Source organism: Chelonia mydas, chromosome 14 (assembly GCF_015237465.2).
Source record: "Chelonia mydas isolate rCheMyd1 chromosome 14, rCheMyd1.pri.v2, whole genome shotgun sequence".
Classification (NCBI taxonomy): domain Eukaryota; kingdom Metazoa; phylum Chordata; order Testudines; family Cheloniidae; genus Chelonia; species Chelonia mydas.
The window spans coordinates 39,219,739-39,239,327 of record NC_051254.2 but is presented as its reverse complement, the minus strand read 5'-3'; the positions used below and the strand labels follow the sequence as shown (position 1 = coordinate 39,239,327).

Here is a 19,589-nt window from a genome sequence, read left to right as displayed (position 1 = left end):
CCTCCAAGTCACTCCCTCAACTTCAGTTGCTCGCTATAGATGGGAAGATCTTTGTCATCTCTGCAGCGCCTGGCGCAACGGGGCCCTGATCTCAGCTGGGGCAGGGACTGTCTCTCGCTGTGTGTCTGTGCAGCGCCTGGCACAATGGGGCCCTGATCTCAACCGGGGCAGGGACTGTCTCTCCCTGTGTATCTGGGCAGTGCCCGGCACAATGGGGCCCTGATCTCAGCCGGGGCAGGGACTGTCTCTCCCTGTGTGTCTGTGCAGTGCCTGGCCCAACGGGGCCCTGATCTCAGCCGGGGCCCCAACAGTGCTTTCATAAATCACATATTCATCACCATATTGAAATAGCATATTGAAATTAGGGTAATAACGTAGCTCTCTGTGCCTGCGCCTCTTTAAAATTTGTCTCCCAAGACTGGCTTATGAAGAACAGACAATGGTTGTAGCAAGGGGGCAAGGCCTGGATGTCAGGACTCCTGGGTTCTGTCCCCAGCTCTGGCACGGGTGTGGGGGTCTCGCTACTAGAGCTGGTGGGGGCTGGGAGTCAGGACTCCTGGGTTCTATCCTCAGTTCTAGCAGGGGCAAGCTGGTCTAGTGGTTAGAGAGCATGATGGGCATCAGGATCCTTGGGTTCTACTTCCCCTCCTCACTGTTTAACAAGCAGCTAGACATCTGTGACTCAGTTTCTCCTTTGGTACAGTGGGGCAAACATTCCCCTCCCTCTTGGGGAATGTAATTAACAAGCATCTGCCCAGAGCAGAGATGAGGTGCCTTTCATGAGCTCCGCCTTGCTGTCAAGCTTTGATCTGTCTCTTCCTCTCCAGGGTTGGCTGGAGCTTGCTGGATTCTCCCCAGCTCTTTGCCCGGCTTGGCATTTCCTGCCCTGAAGGCTTGGCCCTTTCACTAGTTACAGTGGTGACCTCCGGGCTCTTTGCCCTGCCTGTGCCCCAGACAGCCATTGTACATTTGGGCCGGGCCTAGCCTGTCCCCAAGATCAGTGCAGCGTCTCCCCACTACGCGGGGCAGCATCATGATAAGCCTCTTTTCACTGGGGAAACTGAGGCACCGGAACTTGCCTAAAGTCACTCAGCGAGTTAGCAGCACAGCCAAAGATAGAACCCAGGAATCCTGACTCTCAACCCCCTGCCAGTTCTATCCCACTAGCTTGCACGCCCTTCTTAGTGCTGGGGACAGAACCCAGGAGTCCTGGCTCCCAGTTGCCTGCCGGTGGGGGTCTCATGACTAGAGCTGGTGGGGGGCTGGGTGTCTATCCCCAGTTCTAGCAGGGGCAAGCTGGTCTAGTGGTTAGAGCATGGTGGCACATGGGAGTCAGGACCCTTGGGTTCTACTTCCCCTTCTCACTGTTTACCAAGCATCTAGGCACCTGTGACTCAGTTTCTCATCTATCCCATTAGATTGCACTCCCTTCTCAGGGCTGGACACAGAACCCAGGAGTCCTAACTCCCAGCCTCCCCTGCTCTAACCCACTAGACCCCACTCCACTCCCCTCTGCTCCCCGAGCTGGGGACTGAACCCAAGAATCCTGGCTTCCAGCCTCCCCCCCTCCCCCCAAGATCAAAACACCTTTGCAGAACCAGTCAAGCCCACATTCTACCGGTGGCACATTCCTGCCAGGGAGAGAAGCTGGCGGAGTGGAAGAACCAGCCGGTTACGCAAGGGGATGTTTACCTGGAGCCTCTCCTTCCCCGGGGGGACGCTCCTCCCTCTCCGCCCACACCCTGCATAAAGGGGAAGGATTCGCCCGAGCGAAGGGAAAGGAGCCATGGAAGGCCGGGGACCGGTGGCAGAGTTGCAGCGCTCCACCATCTGCCCGATCTGCAGGGGTCCCTTCAAGGACCCGGTGCTGTTGGACTGTGACCACAGCTACTGCCGAGCCTGCATCACGGGCCAGTGGGAACGGGAGAGGGCGGGGGTGCTGTCCTGCCCCCAGTGCCAGCAGGTCTTCGAGCGGCGCAGCCTGCGCACCCACGTCAAACTGGCCGTGGAGGTCAAGATCGCCCAGAACCTCAAAGCCAAGACGGCCCAGGAGGCCCTGGTGCCCAAGCGCCGCCGGCAGCGCGGCGGCTGGATCCCAGTGTCTGTCATGCCAGAGGGGCAGGTAGGTGGCTGGTTAACCCGCGGGACGCCCTGCTGCAGGATTCTAATCTGTGCACGGGAGGGTGGCCTGGGAGACAAAGCACTGGGCTGGGCCACAGGACCCCTGGGCTTTTTTTCTGGCTCTGCCAGTGGCCTTGGGCATGCCCCTCTCCCGAACCTCAGTTTCCCCAGCTCTAAAATGGAGCTAATGATCCTGACCTCCTTTGCGAAGCGCTTTGAGCTCTGAAGATGAAAAGCACACGTGCGAGGGGCTATTAGGATTATAATATAGGGTCCAGTATAGCTCTCATTGCTGGGGAGCGGAGCACCTAACCGTCGTGCATGACTCAACGCACCGACACATCTGTCACCGGCTGTTCATTCTCCCAGCCACCGCCCCGCCCCCCCAACAGGGGAGACGTTTGTGCAGGGCAGTGTCTTGTTTTGGTAGGGTTGCTGTGTTGTTTTCTTTAATAATACAGGCATGGAGAGAGTGGGGGACCCTGGGATGGTGGGTAAGAGGGGTCCACAGAGACCCTGCTATGGAGGGTGGGGGGAGAATTGGAGACTCTGGCATGGGGGAAGGGGGGGCACGCAGAACTCCTGGTGTGGGCGGGGGGAGGCTGGGGGGAGACGTGACTCTTTGATTCCAAGGTCAGAAGGGGTCATTGTGATGAGCTGGTTTGAGCTTCTGTAGAGCACAGGCCGGAGAACTGCCCCCCAATAATTCCTAGAGCGGCTCCTGGTCTGAGGGGCAGGGAGAGGAGAATGGAGGGCACACAACACCCTTGCCATGGGCGGGGGGGGAAGAAGAGGGTGCCAAGAACTTCTGTTTTCGGGGGCGGGGGGGGGGGATTGGAAGCATCTGGTATGGGGACACACAGAGCTCCAACCATGTGGGGGAGAACTGGGGGCATAAAAGCCCTTGCCATGGGGGTGGGAAATGAGGGAACAGGTGCCCCCAGAGCCACCAGTACCCTGCGGGGGGGCAACTGGGAACCTTGCTGTGGGGAGAGGGAGCGTAGAGCTCCCCTCCATGGTGGTTGCTGATATGCTGATATGGAAGAAGAGGAGGCACCCAGAGACCCTGGGAGGGGGAAGACAGAGGTTCTGGGGGCGGGTGGGGGGAAGGCTAGGAGCCCCTGCCTGGGGGCTGATCCGCGTGCAACGGGCAAATGCTGGGGATTGAACCAAGAAGCTTCAGGGCTAAAGGTAGGAGCTGTTACAGCTGGGTCCCCTGTGAGGGCTGTAACAGTTACCGCCCCGCCCCACCCCCCTGGCTTGGGAAGCAAGGGGGCTCCGTCCCACTCTAAGCAGTGGGGCTGGCTTGGCTCCAGCTCGTGTCCGTCCTCCAGTTCCACCCGTCCCCGCCCCCGTGCTGTGGTTCTGCCTGGAGGTCTCACCCATCCCCCCGCATCGCGCCAGGCGCTGCACAAAGCAAATAGCGGCTCCCAGGTTCCCCAGGGGCTGGTCTTGCGCTGGGAGGTGCACTGGGGGGTTGGGGGAGGTTTCGACAGCTCCCTCGGAGGCACCCACCGCAGGGCCGCTAACGGATGCTGAATGGGCCCCGTTGGTCTGATGTGGATGGCAGGGAGGCGGGATACCGGGCTAGATGGGCCCCATACGATAGGCCGATTCCCATGCAGGGTGTCCATTATGTGGCGGGCAGGCTGGGAAGGTTACGGGTCTGTTATTTCAGTGCTCCCTACACACAGGACCCCTCTCACTGCCTCCCAGAGTAGCCCAGCAGCCACCCCGGTCCCTGGGGAAATGGAAATATAGTCAGGGGGGACCGACCCATCCAAGATCCTGACTGCCCAGCCCGACCCCCTTCATTTCTAATTCACTCACCCAGTGGCTCTCAACCAGGGGTATGCGTACCCCTCGGGGTACGCCGAGGTCTTCCAGGGGGTACATCAGCTCCTCTAGATATAAACCTAGTTTGACAACAGGCTGCATAAAAAACACTAGTGAAGTCAGGACAAACGAAAGTGTCATACAGACAGTGACTGGTTTATCCTGCTCTATAGACGATACACTGAAACGTTTCTATTCCCGTTGATTTCTTATGGTAAAAATGAGAGCATCAGCACTCACAGTGGCTGTGACATTTGTATTTTTACTTCTGATTTTGTGACCACGTCGTTTTGAAGTGAGGGGAGACTTGGGGGTACGCCAGACAAATCAGCCTCCTGAAAGGGGAACAGTCGCCTGGAAAGGTTGAGAGCCACTGGGCTAGTGAACAAGTCTCTAGCTGTGGTTTCCTTTTGGGTACTGGGGCTCCCCCCCAGCCATCCAGCCTTAAAGGTGATGGGACAGCGCCACACCACTAGGCCTCACTGCCCACCCAGGGCTGGGGCTAGAACCCAGGAGTCCTGGCTCCCGGCCCCACTCATGCCAACCCGCTCACCCCTGCTCCTCTCCCAGAGCTGGGGCTAGAACCCAGGAGTCCTGGCTCCCGGCCCCACTCATGCCAACCCGCTCACCCCTACTCCTCTCCCAGAGCTGGGGCTAGAACCCAGGAGTCCTGGCTCCCGGCCCCACTCATGCCAACCTGCTCACCCCTGCTCCTCTCCCAGAGCTGGGGCTAGAACCCAGGAGTCCTGGCTCCCGGCCCCACTCATGCCAACCCGCTCACCCCTGCTCCTCTCCCAGAGCTGGGGCTAGAACCCAGGAGTCCTGGCTCCCGGCCCCACTCATGCCAACCCGCTCACCCCTGCTCCTCTCCCAGAGCTGGGGCTAGAACCCAGGAGTCCTGGCTCCCGGCCCCACTTATGCCAACCCGCTCACCCCTGCTCCTCTCCCAGAGCTGGGGCTAGAACCCAGGAGTCCTGGCTCCCGGCCCCACTCATGCCAACCCAGTCACCCCTGCTCCTCTCCCAGAGCTGGGGCTAGAACCCAGGAGTCCTGGCTCCTGGCCCCACTCATGCCAACCCGCTCACCCCTGCTTCTCTCCCAGAGCTGGGGCTAGAACCCAGGAGTCCTGGCTCCCAGCCCTCCCCTGCTGTAAGCACGTGACTGCACATGCAGCTGGGCTCGGTGCCCACGTGCTGTTCACCTGGCAATGGCAGCGGGCCAGGCCAAGGCGCTGACTGTAAACACACGCCACGCCGTGGGGCCCTGTCCTCGTGAATTAATCAGCAGCCCCCGGGGCATGTGGGAATCCTGTCCTCAGCCACCGCGACCCGCCTACGCAACTGTCCAGGCTCGTCCCACCGCATCCTTCCCCGGCTCATCACAGACCTCGGCTCACCGCACGCACGAGCCATTCCAGCCCCACTCAGCCTCCTGGAATTTACGAGCCGGCCACGTCAATATCTCCTCCTGGCACCAGCCAACCTGGGCACGTCAGCCTCAACCACGTGCCCTGGGCGGCTTGGGCCGGGCCCAGCAAGCCCAGCTCCTCTTCCCTGGCCAAGCTTTCCCCTCACCCCCTTCCCTTGCGGGCTCATTTCCCCTCTGCCGTCTTCCTGACCCTGTTCTGGGGCACGGAGCCTGACTGGACCCAGCCCCACACACTGTTACCGCCTGGGTCTGTGGCGTCCAGATAGCAAGTGTGAAAAATAAGGACGGGGGGTAGGGGGTAATGGGTGCCTGTAGAAGACAAAGCCCCCATGGGCTACACGTGAACCTCCCCTTTGGGGAGGCTAGCCCCCCAGCCCCTCCTCTTCCACCCAAGGCCCCACCCCTACCCCGCCGCTTCTGGCCCCCTGGCCTATTATACCTGCTGTCCATGAAACCTCAGTCCCTAGCACGGAGGTAGGATGACACCATGGCTTGTTCTTGATGGCCTCCTGGGCAGACACCACTGTGACCTGCATAGCTTGAAGCTGGCCTCCAAGCCCTCCTGGCATCTTTGAGGGTGGCCCGCTTGCTGCTTGTCTTTATCTGCAGGTCTCAGGGGCTCAGTCCCATGGGTGGATTTGGTTTTTGTGTATAAGGCCCTGGGTGGAGGAGGGAAGCTATGGTCTCTCCACCCCTCCACTTGCTCTATGGGCAAAAAGGGGGCTCTGGGTAGGCCCTGGACTACCACACAACCTCCCTTAGCCTGGAAGTTGCTTATATGCCTGAACACTGCCTCCAGGTGGGTGGAACTGGAGCTGTGTTGCATACTCCCCGTACAGCTGGGAGTGAAGAGGGGATTCTCCTGCAGCTGAGGATCTGAGCTGTAAAATATCTAGGCAGCCTCCTTTGGGCTCAGCTCTTCCTCAGCCCTCAGCCCCGTCCCATTGGCTTTTCCCCTGGGTGCCTTTCCTAGGGGGACTAGAGCTGGTATCCTAGGATCCACCAATATGCCCCAACTGGCAGCCCCAGAAAGAGGAATTAATGGGGCATGGCCCTTGCTTGGCTCTAGCCTTTGGCTGGGGAGCCAGAACTCCTGGGTTCTATCCTCAGCTGTGGGAGGGGACTGGGGTCTAGTGGGTTATAGCAGACGAGCTGGGAGTCAGGAGTCTTGGGGTCTATCCCCAGCTGTGGGAGGGGAGTGGGGTCTAGTGGTTAGAGTGGGAGGGGGAAGGGGAGATTCTCTTCCTTCACTTCCCCTTTCTGTGCCTCAGTTTCTCCAGAGCGGTTATGAGACTTCATCACTGAGCTGGTTCAGAGTCGAGACCCATCTGGGGGTTGTGCTAGGTGCTTTCTCTGTGGGCGCCTAGGCTGTGCCCCCTCTGGGTCAATACAGAGACCTCCAGTCTCCAGGGGCTGCTGGTCTGGGGCTCTGAGCTCCTGCGGATTCACGGGGTGTGTGCGTGTGCAGCATCCCTGGGGGACGTGGCATCCCAGCAACAGAAATGGAGAATAGACAGGAGGGGACAAGCCAGCCCTAGCCCTGGTGGAGTTGTCCTGCCTCAGGCTCGTCCCTCGAGTGGATGAGGTCCTGGAGAATAAACCGTAGGAAACATTCTTGGCTAACAGGCCGGGATCCAATGGCAGAGCTGGGCGAATAATGGAGTTTGCAATTCATGAGCAAATTCAAACAGTCCACCAAAAAATGGTTTCAGGGCAAGTGGAAACCGAAAGTTTTTTAAATGTTCGGTGAAGCAAAAAGTGTGTTTGAGGGGAGGGGACGGAAATTCATTTTGAGCAAACCATTTTGTTTTCATCTTGACCTTTTTAAACCTTGGTTTGGAATTTTTTTTTAAAAAAAGAAAAAGAAAGGAACGGATTAAATGAAACATCGTTTCCAACCCAAACGCTGAAACGTGGAGTTTATGGCTTTTTCGTGTGGATTTGTTTCTTTTTTTGTATTTGGTTTTTGAAATTCGGAAGTGAACAATTCAGCTAAATTGGCACCCCTTTTAGCCCTTTTGAAAAGTTAAAAACCATTTGTTTCGGGTGGCGTGGAAACCAAAAGTTTTTGAAATGTTCAGTGAAGCCAAAAGTGGGGGGGGGGATCATTCTGAGGAAAGCAAAACATTATGTTTCAATTATGACCCTTTTAAAACTATTCTTGAATTTTATTAAAACTAAAAGGAAAGAAACGTAAGAAGTGAAAAGTTATTTCCTACCAAAAAATGGACACTTTTTTTTGAAATTTGTTTCTCCCCCTCTCCCCCCAAAATAAACAGTCCAGCTAAACTGACACAATTTGGGGGGGGGGGAGGGAATTGCTTGTTTTTCTTTCGACACAAACAATTCAGAGAAATTGACGTGAATTTTGACTTTAGTTTCCAAAATGAAGAATTCGGCGAAACACTTGCAAATCCACGACGCGGTAGTTTTGCCAAATCTGCATTTTTTCCCCCCAAAAAAGTTTCTACCGAAAAATATCCCCCAGCTCTGTCCAACAGCTCCTGTCCCATGGCCGATGGCCCACTCTACCCTGAGTCTAATGACGTCTCTCTCTGTTTTCTCTCCACCAGGGTGTCGGGAAAATCTGCAGATAGTGACTGCCCCTTTCTTCTCCTGCATGGTGTAAGTTGGCAGGGCACAGGGCCTGGCACAGATGGCTCTATCACTGGCCACCATTCACCTGCCCCCAAGGCCCCGATCTATGATTTCCCCCAGGTGTGAGCGTGACAGGGAGGAATGGCCACAATCCAAGCACACCCTCCATGGGGGGACCTCCGGCCCTAGAGAATGCGGAAGGGAGCTTAATAGGGGAGGCAGTGCCAACAGCTGATGGTCCCAGGGCCAGTGATGGAGCGTGGTGAGAGTGGCACAAGCCTGTGCCACGGGGAGTGGACAGAAGCCCAGTAGGGGGCGCTTTCCTCTCCCACTCAGTGCAGACCCCAATTCCGCAGTGCGACGCTAGGGGGCGCCCTGACGCCGTTCGGCCATAAAGCCGCTCAGGGTTATTAAAGCTGCTTTCCCCTCAAAGCCGGGCCACTGATACTGGATTCCAGCCGATTTAATTCCACCGCCATGAATTCTCCCAGCTGTTGCCGTGACATACAAGATCCTTCTGCGCTCCCTGTCCTCAACTGCCGCGCCACGCTTAACCAGCGGCAGCGCCCCCACCCAGAAGTAGCTGCATCTCAGCTGTAAGGGAGCGATCCCCCTGTGGATTGTCACGGGGCAGCTACCTCCCCAACCCCAGAAGTAGCTGCATCTCAGCTTTGGGTGAGTGATCCCTGTGGAGTGTCATGCTGCAGCTACCTCCCACCCCAGAGATGGCTGCATCTCCGTGCTGGTGAATGACCCCAAGGAAGCATTTCTGTGCGGCTGTTCCCACCCACCCACCCAGGGGTGGCTGCAGCTCAGCGCTGGGGGCACAGTCCCTGTGCAGCATTGCTGTGGGGCTGTTCCCCAGCTCTCCCACCCCAGAGGTGGCTGCATCTCAGCACTGGGCAAGTGTCCCTAGCATAACAAGCCTATAGGTCCCTTTGGGGTGATTATCGTCCATACCCTCCCTCTCTCTCTGCAGCTAACGTGACGCCGGACCCTCCCCAAACCGTCCACTCTGACCTGAGCCTCTCGGACAATATCAGGACCGTCCACCTGGGCCTTGGAGAGCAGCCCTGGCTCCCGGACCACCCCTGAGAGATTCAACGTGCTCCCAGGTCATGCCGGGCAGCTAGGGTGTCTCCTCCAGCCACAGGTAGCAGAGCTAGGCCCATACAGTGGCTCCCTGTGGATAGGCCTCAGTCCCGCGCCTGGAGGGGTCCCCCCTCTGGGGGACTGGGACAAGCTGAATGTTGGTGGATCAGCCCTGGGGACAGATGCAGAAGAAATGGGACCCACTGGCCCATCTTACGGAGCACAGCTGGGAGGAACAGTCTGGGGCTAACGATCGGAGCCGGCGCCCCACACAGGGGAAAGGCCCCATGTCCCATTCCCCACCAACCCCCCGAGCCAGCTGGTCTCCCTGTCCTGGGCCGGATCAGATCCTGGGACAAGATTAGAGGGGAAAGGTTCCATGTCCCACTCCCTGCCCCCCTGAGCCAGCCAGCCCTGGTCCAGATCTGAGCCAGTGTCCCATAGAGGGGAAAGGCCCTGTATCCTAGTCCCCGAACCAGCCAGTCCCCCCTGCCGCAGCTTGGGGCCAAATGAGGTCGGCCCGTATCCCGATCCCCTACCCCACTGAGTATTTTCATGCCGTCTGCTCTCTCGTCTCACCAGAGTTTTCCCTGCTGCTCCCCGCCGCAGCTGTGTTGTATTCTTGTGTGGCTGCCCCTGGAGTTTGTTTTGCTAACTTTGTATTTAGTCCAGTGGAGGCCTCTATTGTGATGAATTATTATTAATTATTATTATTATTGAGCACAAGGGGAAAAAATAAAGTCTTCCGGGAAACATGAGCCAACCAGTCCTTCGCTCTTAGGTTTTCTTTTGAAGACTGTGGTGTGCCCCCGAAACCCCTCTATGCCAGCGGGCAAGAGAATTTCCCACGCCTGGCATGTGCCACCTGGCTCACCCAAGACTGTCATGGGAGGTGTTAAATGAAAACGCGGGCCACGCTGGTCATGAATAGCGGCGTGAGGTATTGGCACAGACACTTGCCGAGGCGTTTCGGATGGCTGCTGACAATCTGTCCTGACCGTCGGTGGCAAAGCAGAGCTCACAAGCTCAATGCCGGCAAAATCACCTCTCTGCGGTCAGCCCACACAATGAGGGCTCCACTTACACACAAAGGCCACAGGGAGAGGTGGCACTGGAGAATGGACGGGGAAGGGGGGATCCCGACTAGGGGCCGACATTGAACTTTGGGGGATATTAGGGGATGCCACCCCTTTACCGTGCACCTAGGAAATAACGGAGCAGTGTGATTCGTCATGAAAAAACAGGATCATCCTGAAACTTGGGCAAAAGCCCTTTGGGGCAAGGGAAACGTGGTTGGTCTGTTAAGTTTGGTCGCTAGACAGCATGGTTATGATTTTGTTGAATATGCAGCCGGGCAGATCCATTCGCTGTACTCGCTGGCTCTTGGATCTCGTACAACCGGCTGTTTTCACTATCAACACCCCTCGGTGCCGCGGTACGGAGTTGCGTGCTGGAGTCTAATCGGACAAGCTGGTGCCTGCGCTGTCCCCAGACGGAGACAGCGGGCCTGGGATTGCTGCAAGCGGTCAGCAGCTGCACGGGAACATGGCAACGAGCATGGCCCCTAACTCTCATTGGTTTCAGTGGGAGAGAGTGGCCCCAAACCCTTGAAGCTCTGGGCCTAAGTATTTACAGCTAGGGGTGAGTCACTAACAAGAGAGTCAACTGAGGCTGAGAGAGAGGAAATGACTAACAGTAAATGGAACCCAGGCATCCTGGCTCTCAGCCCCCCTGCTCTAACCCACTAGACCCCACTCCCCTCCCAGAGCCAGGAATAGAACCCAGGCATCCTGGCTCCCAGCTCCGCCCGCTCTAACGTACTAGACCCCATTCCCCTCCCCGAGCCGGGGAGAGAACCCAGGAGTCCTGAGTCTCTCCGACCTCCCCAACCGCTTGGCAAATCAAACTCTCGGGGAATTCCTCCATAAAAGGCAACTCTTTGCTGCACGCACAGAATCCCGTCCCTGGGGGCCGGCTCATGCCAGGATAATGACAGCTTCCCTCTTCCAGGCTGTTTTTCCTGGGAGTTCCCATCAGCCTGGCTGCGGGCAGATGGGCAGCCCCACCTGGCTTGTTCCTGTTACCCCAGGCTTGGGCCTGTATCAGCAGGAGCTGAGGTGAGAGGGGCTGGGACGAAGCCAGGTCTGGGGCAGGGCTCCAGCTCCTTCCAGCTAGTGTTGGGATTCCCCTCCGCGTCCCGGGTGCGGAACAACGATCTGGGAGCCTCTGCTGCTCCGGGAGGAAAGCGGCCGCTCATTCGCACTCCCCCCAACGCCCAAGCCGCTGACCCAGCTCCAAGAAGCTGGTATATGGGGCAGGCACCAGAGGGTGACAAAGCTGATGTGGAGGAGAGCTACCCCTGCCCCAGTGCACTGTGCGATCCTGCCTCTGTTATCCCCTTCTGCCCCAAGGCTGGACACAACAGCTCTGCGGGTCGGTGGGCACCTGGGAGCGCCCGACAGCTCCAGCCCTGGCCCAGACACTGCATACCAGTGTCTTCCTCTTTGCGCCTTTCCACTTCCCAAGCAAGGAGTCAGATCCTGGGAGCACGGCGTCCCCAGGTGGGGCCCGGCAGCCCTCATTCAGCTGCCCACCAGCCACACAGAGGGGACTGCCAAAGGGACGGAGTGGGGGCACCCAGGCCCGCGCTGCCCTGGTCTTTCTGGGATCGCCAGTGGGTTGGGTGCGGCCATCCCTGTGTGCCGGCTGAGATTTCAGCAGCAGACTCTGGTATGAAAGAGAACCCAGGAGTCCTGACACCCAGCCCGCTCTGCTCTAATCTACTAGACCCCACTCCCTTTCTGGAGCTGAGGATAGAACCCAGGAGTCCTGCCTCCCAGGCCCCCCACCCAGCCACTGAAGAAAGAGCTGACCAAACACTCCCGTTCAACACTGCCCGCAACCCCCCACTCTGCCTGGAGGGGGCGCTGTTCTGCTTCAGGCTGTAGTTATTTAATGAAGCAAAACCACGGCCCTTAGCGCCTGTGACAAAAGCCCCACATCAGGGCCTCGGCCCACTATCAGCTTGGGCCATGGCATCTGACTCTCCTCGCTGTTGCAAAGAGGCAGCGTGAGCCAGCTGCCTTTCAGGGCAGGGTGATCAATTCCTCTTGTGTACTGCTGCCTGGCTGTCACCCAGCTGCCATCCCCCACCCCAGAGTGGGCCGCATTTCCACATTGGCCCGCGACCCCTGCACAGTGTTGCTGCTACAGCGCGGCTGTGCTCCACTCCAGAGGTGGCTGCATTTCCACTGCAGATGTATGATCTGCTGGAGGCCTTTGGATTGAGAATAGAGGCATATTAGCAGTGACATTCCACCTTTGGGGGACACAGTGTCTAACTGTCAGAGCTAGCAGAAAGATCAGGTAGAGGCAGCCCCAACACCAACTGATCCGGGAAAGAAGAGATGCAGAGAGGGGAGGGTTAAGTGAGGCATTTACAAGCACAAAAAGGGCTAAATGAAAACATGCTGCTCTTACTCCGAGACCCACTCCCCTCCCAGAACTGGGTAAAGAACCCAGGAGTGCTAGATCCCAACCTCTATGCTCTAACCACAAGACCTCACTCCCGGCTCTGGGAGATTACACCCAGAGTCACTGCACACATGACAGCAGCATCTAAGGAAAGGAAATACCACCACATATGACACACAGTGGAACTGCGTAACTCACTGCTGCAGGACTGTTTCACTGGGACGGATATTTATTGAAGGTAAACCACAGAGCGTGGGTATGTGGAAATCAAGCGTCAAGTTCATGCCCATTATGAGGTACACAGAAAGCTTTCGAGGTGAGGGGTTTATTTGGCGCGGGACAGGTGATAATTTTTCTTATTAATTTAGAAAATAACAGGATGTCCACATCTTGTCCTCCCGGTTTTGCTGGAGGTTACCTCGAAGGAACCAGGAGGCAGCTCAGGAGAGGTGATAAGGTAAGGGGATTCAGAAACAGGGACTCTTTCACGATGACTGTTTTTCTCTCAGCTGTTTAGGGGGTGTTTGAGATAAATGCGAAGAAAGAGCGTTCACTTGAACACAAATCAATGTAGCACATTTGTCTTCCGGGGAATCTGCATTGCTGTAAACACCCCAGTTCTTTAGTCACCTAGAGAGACTTCCAGGACAGACGACACTTAGATTTCTAGTGATAAAAAAATCAAGCAGGAAAAAAAAACACCTTTTCCAGGTAAAATCCGACAAGCCTCCTTTATACATCAGGAAGAAGCATGGAAGGAAACAAGGCCACAGCCAAAGATTGTTTGTCCTCTTACCAGGACACTGTAAACGTTTTATGATCAACACCATTTGCAGCTATGAAAGGGAAAATAAGGGTGATTAAAGCTTCTATTTCAGGGCCTTGGCAGAGCTGTGTCTGCGATGGAGGGGGGGGGAATAGCAGTAGGTGAGGATTGAGGGGCACTGGCAGAGCTGTGGGGAGGGAAGAGAAACCGAGGGCTGGGCTAGCAGGGGGCTGCGGGTCGGGAGCGTGGGGCACTGGCAGGGCTGGGGGAGGGAGGGGCGGGGCTGTGGGTCGGGAGGGAGGGGCACTGGCAGCGCTGGGGGAGGGAGGGGCGGGGCTGTGGGTCGGGAGGGAGGGGCACCGGCAGGGCTGGGGGAGGGAGGGGCGGGACTGTGGGTCGGGAGGGAGGGGCGCCGGCAGGGCTGGGGGAGGGAGGGGCGGGACTGTGGGTCGGGAGGGAGGGGCGCCGGCAGGGCTGGGGGAGGGAGGGGCGGGGCTCACAGGGGGCTGTGGGTCAAGAGCGATGGGCACCGGCAGAGCCTGGGGGGAGTGGTGCCCAGGGCTGGGCTGGCTGGGGGCTGTGGGTCAGGAGTGATAGGCACCGGCAGAGCTGGGGGAGGGAGGGGCGGGACTGTGGGTCGGGAGGGAGGGGCGCCGGCAGGGCTGGGGGAAGGAGGGGCGAGGCCATGGGTCGGGAGTGAGGGGCACCAGCAGGGCTGGGGGAGGGAAGGGCAGGGCTGACAGGGGGCTGTGGGTCAGGAACGATGGGCACCGGCAGAGCTCAGGGGGAGTGGAGCCCAGGGCTGGGCTGGCTGGGGGCTGTGGGTCAGGAGTGATAGGCACCGGCAGAGCTGGGGGAGGGAGGGGCGGGACTGTGGGTCGGGAGGGAGGGGCGCCGGCAGGGCTGGGGGAAGGAGGGGCGAGGCTGTGGGTCAGGAGTGAGGGGCACCAGCAGGGCTGGGGGAGGGAAGGGCAGGGCTGACAGGGGGCTGTGCGTCAGGAGCGATGGGCACCGGCAGAGCTCGGGGGGAGTGGAGCCCAGGGCTGGGCTGGCTGGGGGCTGTGGGTCAGGAGTGATGGGCACCGGCAGAGCTCGGGGGGGGAGCCCAGGGCTGGGCTGGCCGGGGGCAGCGCGTCAGGAGCAGGGGGCACCGGCAGAGCTGCGCCCGCCCGCCCCCCAGCAGAAAGCAGCAGGCCGCGGCCGCTCGTGGTCACCGACACAGACGTTTAATGGAGAAGCACAGAGACGCAGCCGGCCCGTGGCTCGGTACATTCCACGCCGGGGCACTGGGCGGGATGGCCGACGACAGCAGCTCGCAGGCCAGCAGGCTCACGGACAGACGGACAGGCCCGCGTCCCCCGGTCAGTCCGGCGGGGTGGAGGGGCTCAGTGCTGCATGGCTGCAGCGTGGTCCTGGTCCGGCGCCTCGGCCTTGCGGGGGCTGCCCTTGCCCCCCCCGGAGCTGCCGCCCCCCCGGCCCCCGTGCTCCCCCTTCCTGTGGCCCCGGATGCAGTGGGCATTGCCGCAGCCCTCGTCCTCCTCGTCCTCGCTCTCTGTGGAGCTCTCGCCGAAGGCCCGCGGCTTCTCGTAGATGCAGCAGCCTGGGCGGGGCAGGGAGGTTACATGGGGGTGGGTGCGATGGGGGGAGGGGAGGTTAGAAGGGGATGTGAGGAGGGCCACGGGGGGGGGGTTAGAAGGGGATGTGGGGGGGACCATGGGGGAAGGGGAGGTTAGAAGGGGATGTGGGGGGGCACGGGGATTAGAAGGGGAGGGCCATGGGGAGAGGGGAGGTTAGAGGGGGATGTGGGGGGACACAGGGGAGGAACAAGGGGGTGGGGGAGGGGAGAGCGAGGGGCGTGATACCGGGGCAGGAGGGGGGGAGGTGGAGAGAGACAGAGGGAGTCAGAAGCCCCCCAGCTGTCAGCCTGCACCCAGCCCCGTGGCCCGGCCTGGGGGGCGGGGTGGGGGCCAGCCCAGGCTGTCAGTGTCTCCACCATTTGCCTGGGGCTCTCAGAGCGGAGGCTGGGAGACCTGGGGGTCCTTTACTGACCTCTCCCGCGCCTGAGCCGCGCCACCCCCCCCGTTAAGTCCCAGGTGGCCATGTCCCTCCGCAAAACAGCTGAGCCCTGCAAGTCGCGGGCTCCATTCCTCGGGGAGGGGACGTCGTCACCCCGTTAGCAGGAGCCGCTGACAGTGTAATTCTGGCTTTTGGGGGATTCGAGAGGATCAGTCGGAATGGGGCTTTTCTCTTCCCATCGGGCCCCAGGGTGGGGACTGGCTGGCTCAGGAGGGGGGAGGGGGGTGAGGAGAGGGCACGGGGCCTTTCCCCTCTGGGGGGCGCGGGCTCCAATTCAGCCCCAGGGCCGGGGACTGGCTGGCCCAGAGAGTGGGATCCATCAGCAATGCTGAGGCGAAGAGTTTGGCGTTGAGCATGTGGAATCAGGAAGCGGAGGGATGGAGAACCGAGGAGTCCTGACTCCCAGCCTCCCCCGCTCTAACCACTAGCCCCCACTCCGCTCCCCATTCTGAATGATGTGGCGAACGGCTCTGTACCTGGATGGGGGGCGGGGGGGAGTCTCGGAAGGGGAGAGCCGACTACTCACATTTGGACGACCTACGGCCCAAGTGCTCGTTGTCCACAGTGTCGCTCGACCATTCCACCTTCTTATCTGGCTTTCGCTTCCTCAGCTTGATGGTCAGGCTGCGGTTCTCCTGCGGGCCGTGGGGTGGGGGGGTGGAGCGAGAGTGGGGGATCAGACCACGGCCGGTCACAGATGACCCAGGGAGAAAGACCTCGGATGGCTTGGCTGGATTAGTACGGCGAGACCTGGGACAGCCGGGGGCGCTATGCTTCAGGGAACGGGGTGGGGAGCTCAGTAAGGGGGCGCTCTCCCCTGGCAGGCGGAGCTGGCCCCAGTGCGGCACTAGGGGGCGCTGTGCTGCAGGGAGCGGGACAGGGGCACAGTAGGGGGCGCTCTTCTATGACACTCAGGCAAACCCTCTCACAATGCCTCCGGCTGCTGCCCGGCTCCACAGCGTGTCCCTTCCACCACCGCCTTGGGGGCACCGTGGCTCCCACGCCCTGCTGTTTCCGCGGCTACTGTGCCCTGTTCCAGCTGTGGCGGTCACCAGGGTTACCATGTTCCGTGGCTGCCAGGACAGACATGTTCCCTGTGTCCCTCGCCCTGTGCTGTCTGATGGGCACCACAAGTGCCACACCCCGCTGCTGCTGCCATAGCTACAACAGACGGTCATCGCTGTGACGGCCACCACGAGCGTCACCATGGGCACCACGCCCCATTCCTACTAGGATGGTTGCCCCACTCCCACTTCCTGCAGTCGCCATAACGATGGCCGTGTCACCCTGGGTACCATGCCCTCTTGTTGCTGGGATGGTTGCCGTGGCAACCGCCAACCCCCCTTTCACAGCAACCGTTGCTGTGACTCCCACACCCTGCAGTTACCGTGGCTTCCCTGGCATCATGGTCGCTGTGACAACCAATACCGTGGCGCCCACGATGGGTACAGAGCTCATGGAAGCGCCCAGCGGGGGCACATGCGGGTGGGGACAGGGGGCCAGTTTGGGGGCCTCTGAATGAATTTTTTAACTAACGCTCCCCACTGCTAGTTAACACCTGGCATCTAAAAGAGAGAACCGGGGGGCTGCTTAATCAAAACCAGATTTGATTTTAATGGTGAAAATCCAAGCCACACGAAAATGCGTGGTTTCCCCTCAAATCCTCATTTTTCCTCCACAGTCCCCCCACCCTGTGATCCCACAGACTTGCAAAGTCTCCAAGCTCAAATCCCCATGATTTTATATTAAGTCTCCCCACGTTCTTGTGATTTAATATTTAACCCCCCAAAATAAAATATAAAAAAACCCACATCCCTCTGATTCTATCTTTTAAAAAACCCTCAAATTAAAACACCCAATTTCCCATGATTTTAACCTCCAAAATAAACCCCCATATCCGTGTGATTTTATATGAAATCCCCAAAACTAAAAAAAAAAAAGCCACTCATCCCCATGATTTTATACTAAGCACCCCCAAATGTAAATAAAACGCACACAGCCCAGTGATTGTGTGTTAACCCCCCCAAATTTATAGAACCTCTAAATCCCCATGATTTTCTATTAGCCCCACAAATGTTTAATCTCTCAAATTGCTGTGATTTTACAATCACCCCACTCCCCAAAATTAAAACAAATGGACAGGCAACCCCCACTTTTCAAGCCTTCAGGATTTTACTTTATTATTATTTAAAAAAAAAAAATTCCTGTGGTTTTTGTGTAATTCCCCCCCTTTACAAAACCTTCAGTTTTTTATGTTAAGCTTTCCAAAAATATTTATAAAACCCCCAAATACTTGGGATTATTTATTAAATTCTCCCCAAAATTTACAACCCCCCAAATCCCTGAGATTTCATAACCCTAAAATTATCAAAAAAAAAAAAAACCCAAACAAACCCCAAATCCGGGGATTTTACATTTTTTAAAAACCCAAATTTACAAAAGCCTCAAATCCCTGAGATTTTATATTTACCCTCCCCGCATGTTATAAACCCTTCCAAACCCCAGTATTTTATATTGCCCCCCACCAAATCTCTGGGGTTTTATATTAACGCCCCCCAAATATATACAAACACCCCAATCCCTGGGATTTTACATCCCCCACCCCAATTTTTTTTTTTTTATAAACCTGCCCCAAACCCCTGGGATTTTATATTAACTGCTGCGAAATTTGCAACCCCAAAACCTGGGATCTTTCATTAACCAGCCCCCCTCGCCCCCCCAATCCTAGGATCTTTCATTAACCAGCCCCCCCATCCCAAAATCCTGGGATCTTTCATTAACCAGCCCCCCCAAATCCGGGGATTTTATATTGACCCCCGCGCCCCCAATTACTGTAGCCCCCCCCCCAAATCCGGGGATTTGATATTGACCCCCGCCCCCAATTACTGTAGCCCCCCCCCAAATCCGGGGATTTGATATTGACCCCCGCCCCCAATTACTGTAGCCCCCCCCCAAATCCGGGGATTTGATATTGACCCCCGCCCCCAATTACTGTAGCCCCCCCCCCAAATCCGGGGATTTGATATTGACCCCCGCCCCCAATTACTGTAGCCCCCCCCCCCCCAAATCCGGGGATTTTATATTGACCCCCGCCCCCAATTATTGTAGCCTCCCCCCCAAATCCGGGGATTTTATCTTGACCCCCGCCCCCCGGGCCCCGATCCCGGCCCCGCTCACCGGCTCGACGGTCACGGTCTCGGTGACGGTGGTGCTGGGGGCCCCCCCACCGGCCGCCGGTGTCGCCGTCGCCTCCGCCATGGCGCTACCCGGCCCCCGCCCGCCGCGGCCCCGGTTGCCGGGCGGAAGAGTCTGCGCCGCGCACCGCCCCTGCCTCGCTCCCGCCGGCTGCTGCTGCGGCTGCCCCCTGCTCTCCCAGCAGCCAGCGGCGAGCGACCGCCGGGCTCCCACCCCCAGCCGCGCGCCACTTCCGGCCAGCGGCTCGCTACTTCCCGCTTCCGGGTGCGAGTTCCCGGAACACTGTCCCCCGCCCCCGCTCCTCTGGCTCTGGAAGGGAATTCTCCCCGCCGCGCTTCCGCCGTACGGGGGCGCGGCGCGCATGCGCGGCCAGAAAAAGGGGGCGGGAGAGAATTCTAGCCTGAGTCATGTCCAAGGCAGGGAGGGGCTGGTGGGAGGCCCCTCGGGGCGGCAGCCTGAGCTGTCACGTGATGGGTCAGCAAGGGGGGGGTGTCAGTGGGACTATGGGGGGCGCATGTGCGGGGTACAGCGGAAGGGGGATGCAGTGGGGGGCTCTGTGGGATTATGGGGGACACATGGGGGCACAGGGGAAGGGGGATGCAGTGGGGGGGCTCAGTGGGACTATGGGGGCACTTGGGGGCACAGGGGAATGCAGTGGGGGGCTCTGTGGGTCTGTGCGGTATAGGGGAAGGGAAACACACTGCGGGGGTCAGTGGCACTATAGGGGCACATGTGGGTGGCATAGGGGAAGTGGGGGGCTCAGTGGAACCATTGGGAGCACATGGGGGGGGGAAGAGGGATACCGGGGGGGTCAGTGAGACTGTGGGCCCAATGGAGGGACCAGGGCTGAGTGGGGGGGACATATGTGGAAAGGGGGGGGGGCTCAGGGGGGGGAAAAGACTGAGATGGGCACAGGAGGAAGGGGGATGCAGTTGGGGGGCAGGTACTGAGTGGGGAGGCCATGGCGGATCAAAAAGGGAAGAGGGACTCAATGGGGCCAGGC

At 58.6% G+C, this 19,589-nt stretch overlaps 2 protein-coding genes across 2 annotated transcripts; one reads left to right on the top strand and one right to left on the bottom strand.

Moving 5' to 3' along the window:
• The first annotated feature begins 1,719 nt into the window (after positions 1–1,719).
• On the top strand, positions 1,720–9,841 carry LOC114022095 (RING finger protein 39). The gene is made up of 3 exons (XM_027832822.3): positions 1,720–2,122; positions 7,959–8,010; positions 8,963–9,841. The coding sequence occupies exons 1-2, from the start codon at positions 1,787–1,789 to the stop codon at positions 7,980–7,982; spliced, it is 360 nt and encodes a 119-aa protein (XP_027688623.2). The 5' UTR covers positions 1,720–1,786; the 3' UTR covers positions 7,983–8,010; positions 8,963–9,841.
• Positions 9,842–14,519: 4,678 nt separating this feature from the next.
• On the bottom strand, positions 14,520–18,904 carry PPP1R11 (protein phosphatase 1 regulatory inhibitor subunit 11). Its single transcript, XM_037914027.2, has 3 exons — positions 18,569–18,904; positions 15,918–16,026; positions 14,520–14,915 (listed from the first exon to the last, which is right to left on the bottom strand). Exons 1-3 carry the CDS (start codon positions 18,647–18,649, stop codon positions 14,701–14,703), a joined length of 405 nt encoding a protein of 134 aa, XP_037769955.1. The 5' UTR covers positions 18,650–18,904; the 3' UTR covers positions 14,520–14,700.
• Positions 18,905–19,589: the final 685 nt, after the last annotated feature.

Coding starts and splice junctions, on each gene's coding strand:
- LOC114022095 (XM_027832822.3), top strand. CDS start 1,787: ATGGAAGGCCGGGGACCGGTGGCAGAGTTGCAGCGCTCCACCATCTGC. Junction 2,123..7,958: donor CTGTCATGCCAGAGGGGCAG/GTAGGTGGCTGG, acceptor TCTCTCCACCAG/GGTGTCGGGAAAATCTGCAG.
- PPP1R11 (XM_037914027.2), bottom strand. CDS start 18,649: ATGGCGGAGGCGACGGCGACACCGGCGGCCGGTGGGGGGGCCCCCAGC. Junction 16,027..18,568: donor AGACCGTGACCGTCGAGCCG/GTGAGCGGGGCC, acceptor CACGGCCCGCAG/GAGAACCGCAGCCTGACCAT. Junction 14,916..15,917: donor GGGCCGTAGGTCGTCCAAAT/GTGAGTAGTCGG, acceptor TGCCCCGCCCAG/GCTGCTGCATCTACGAGAAG.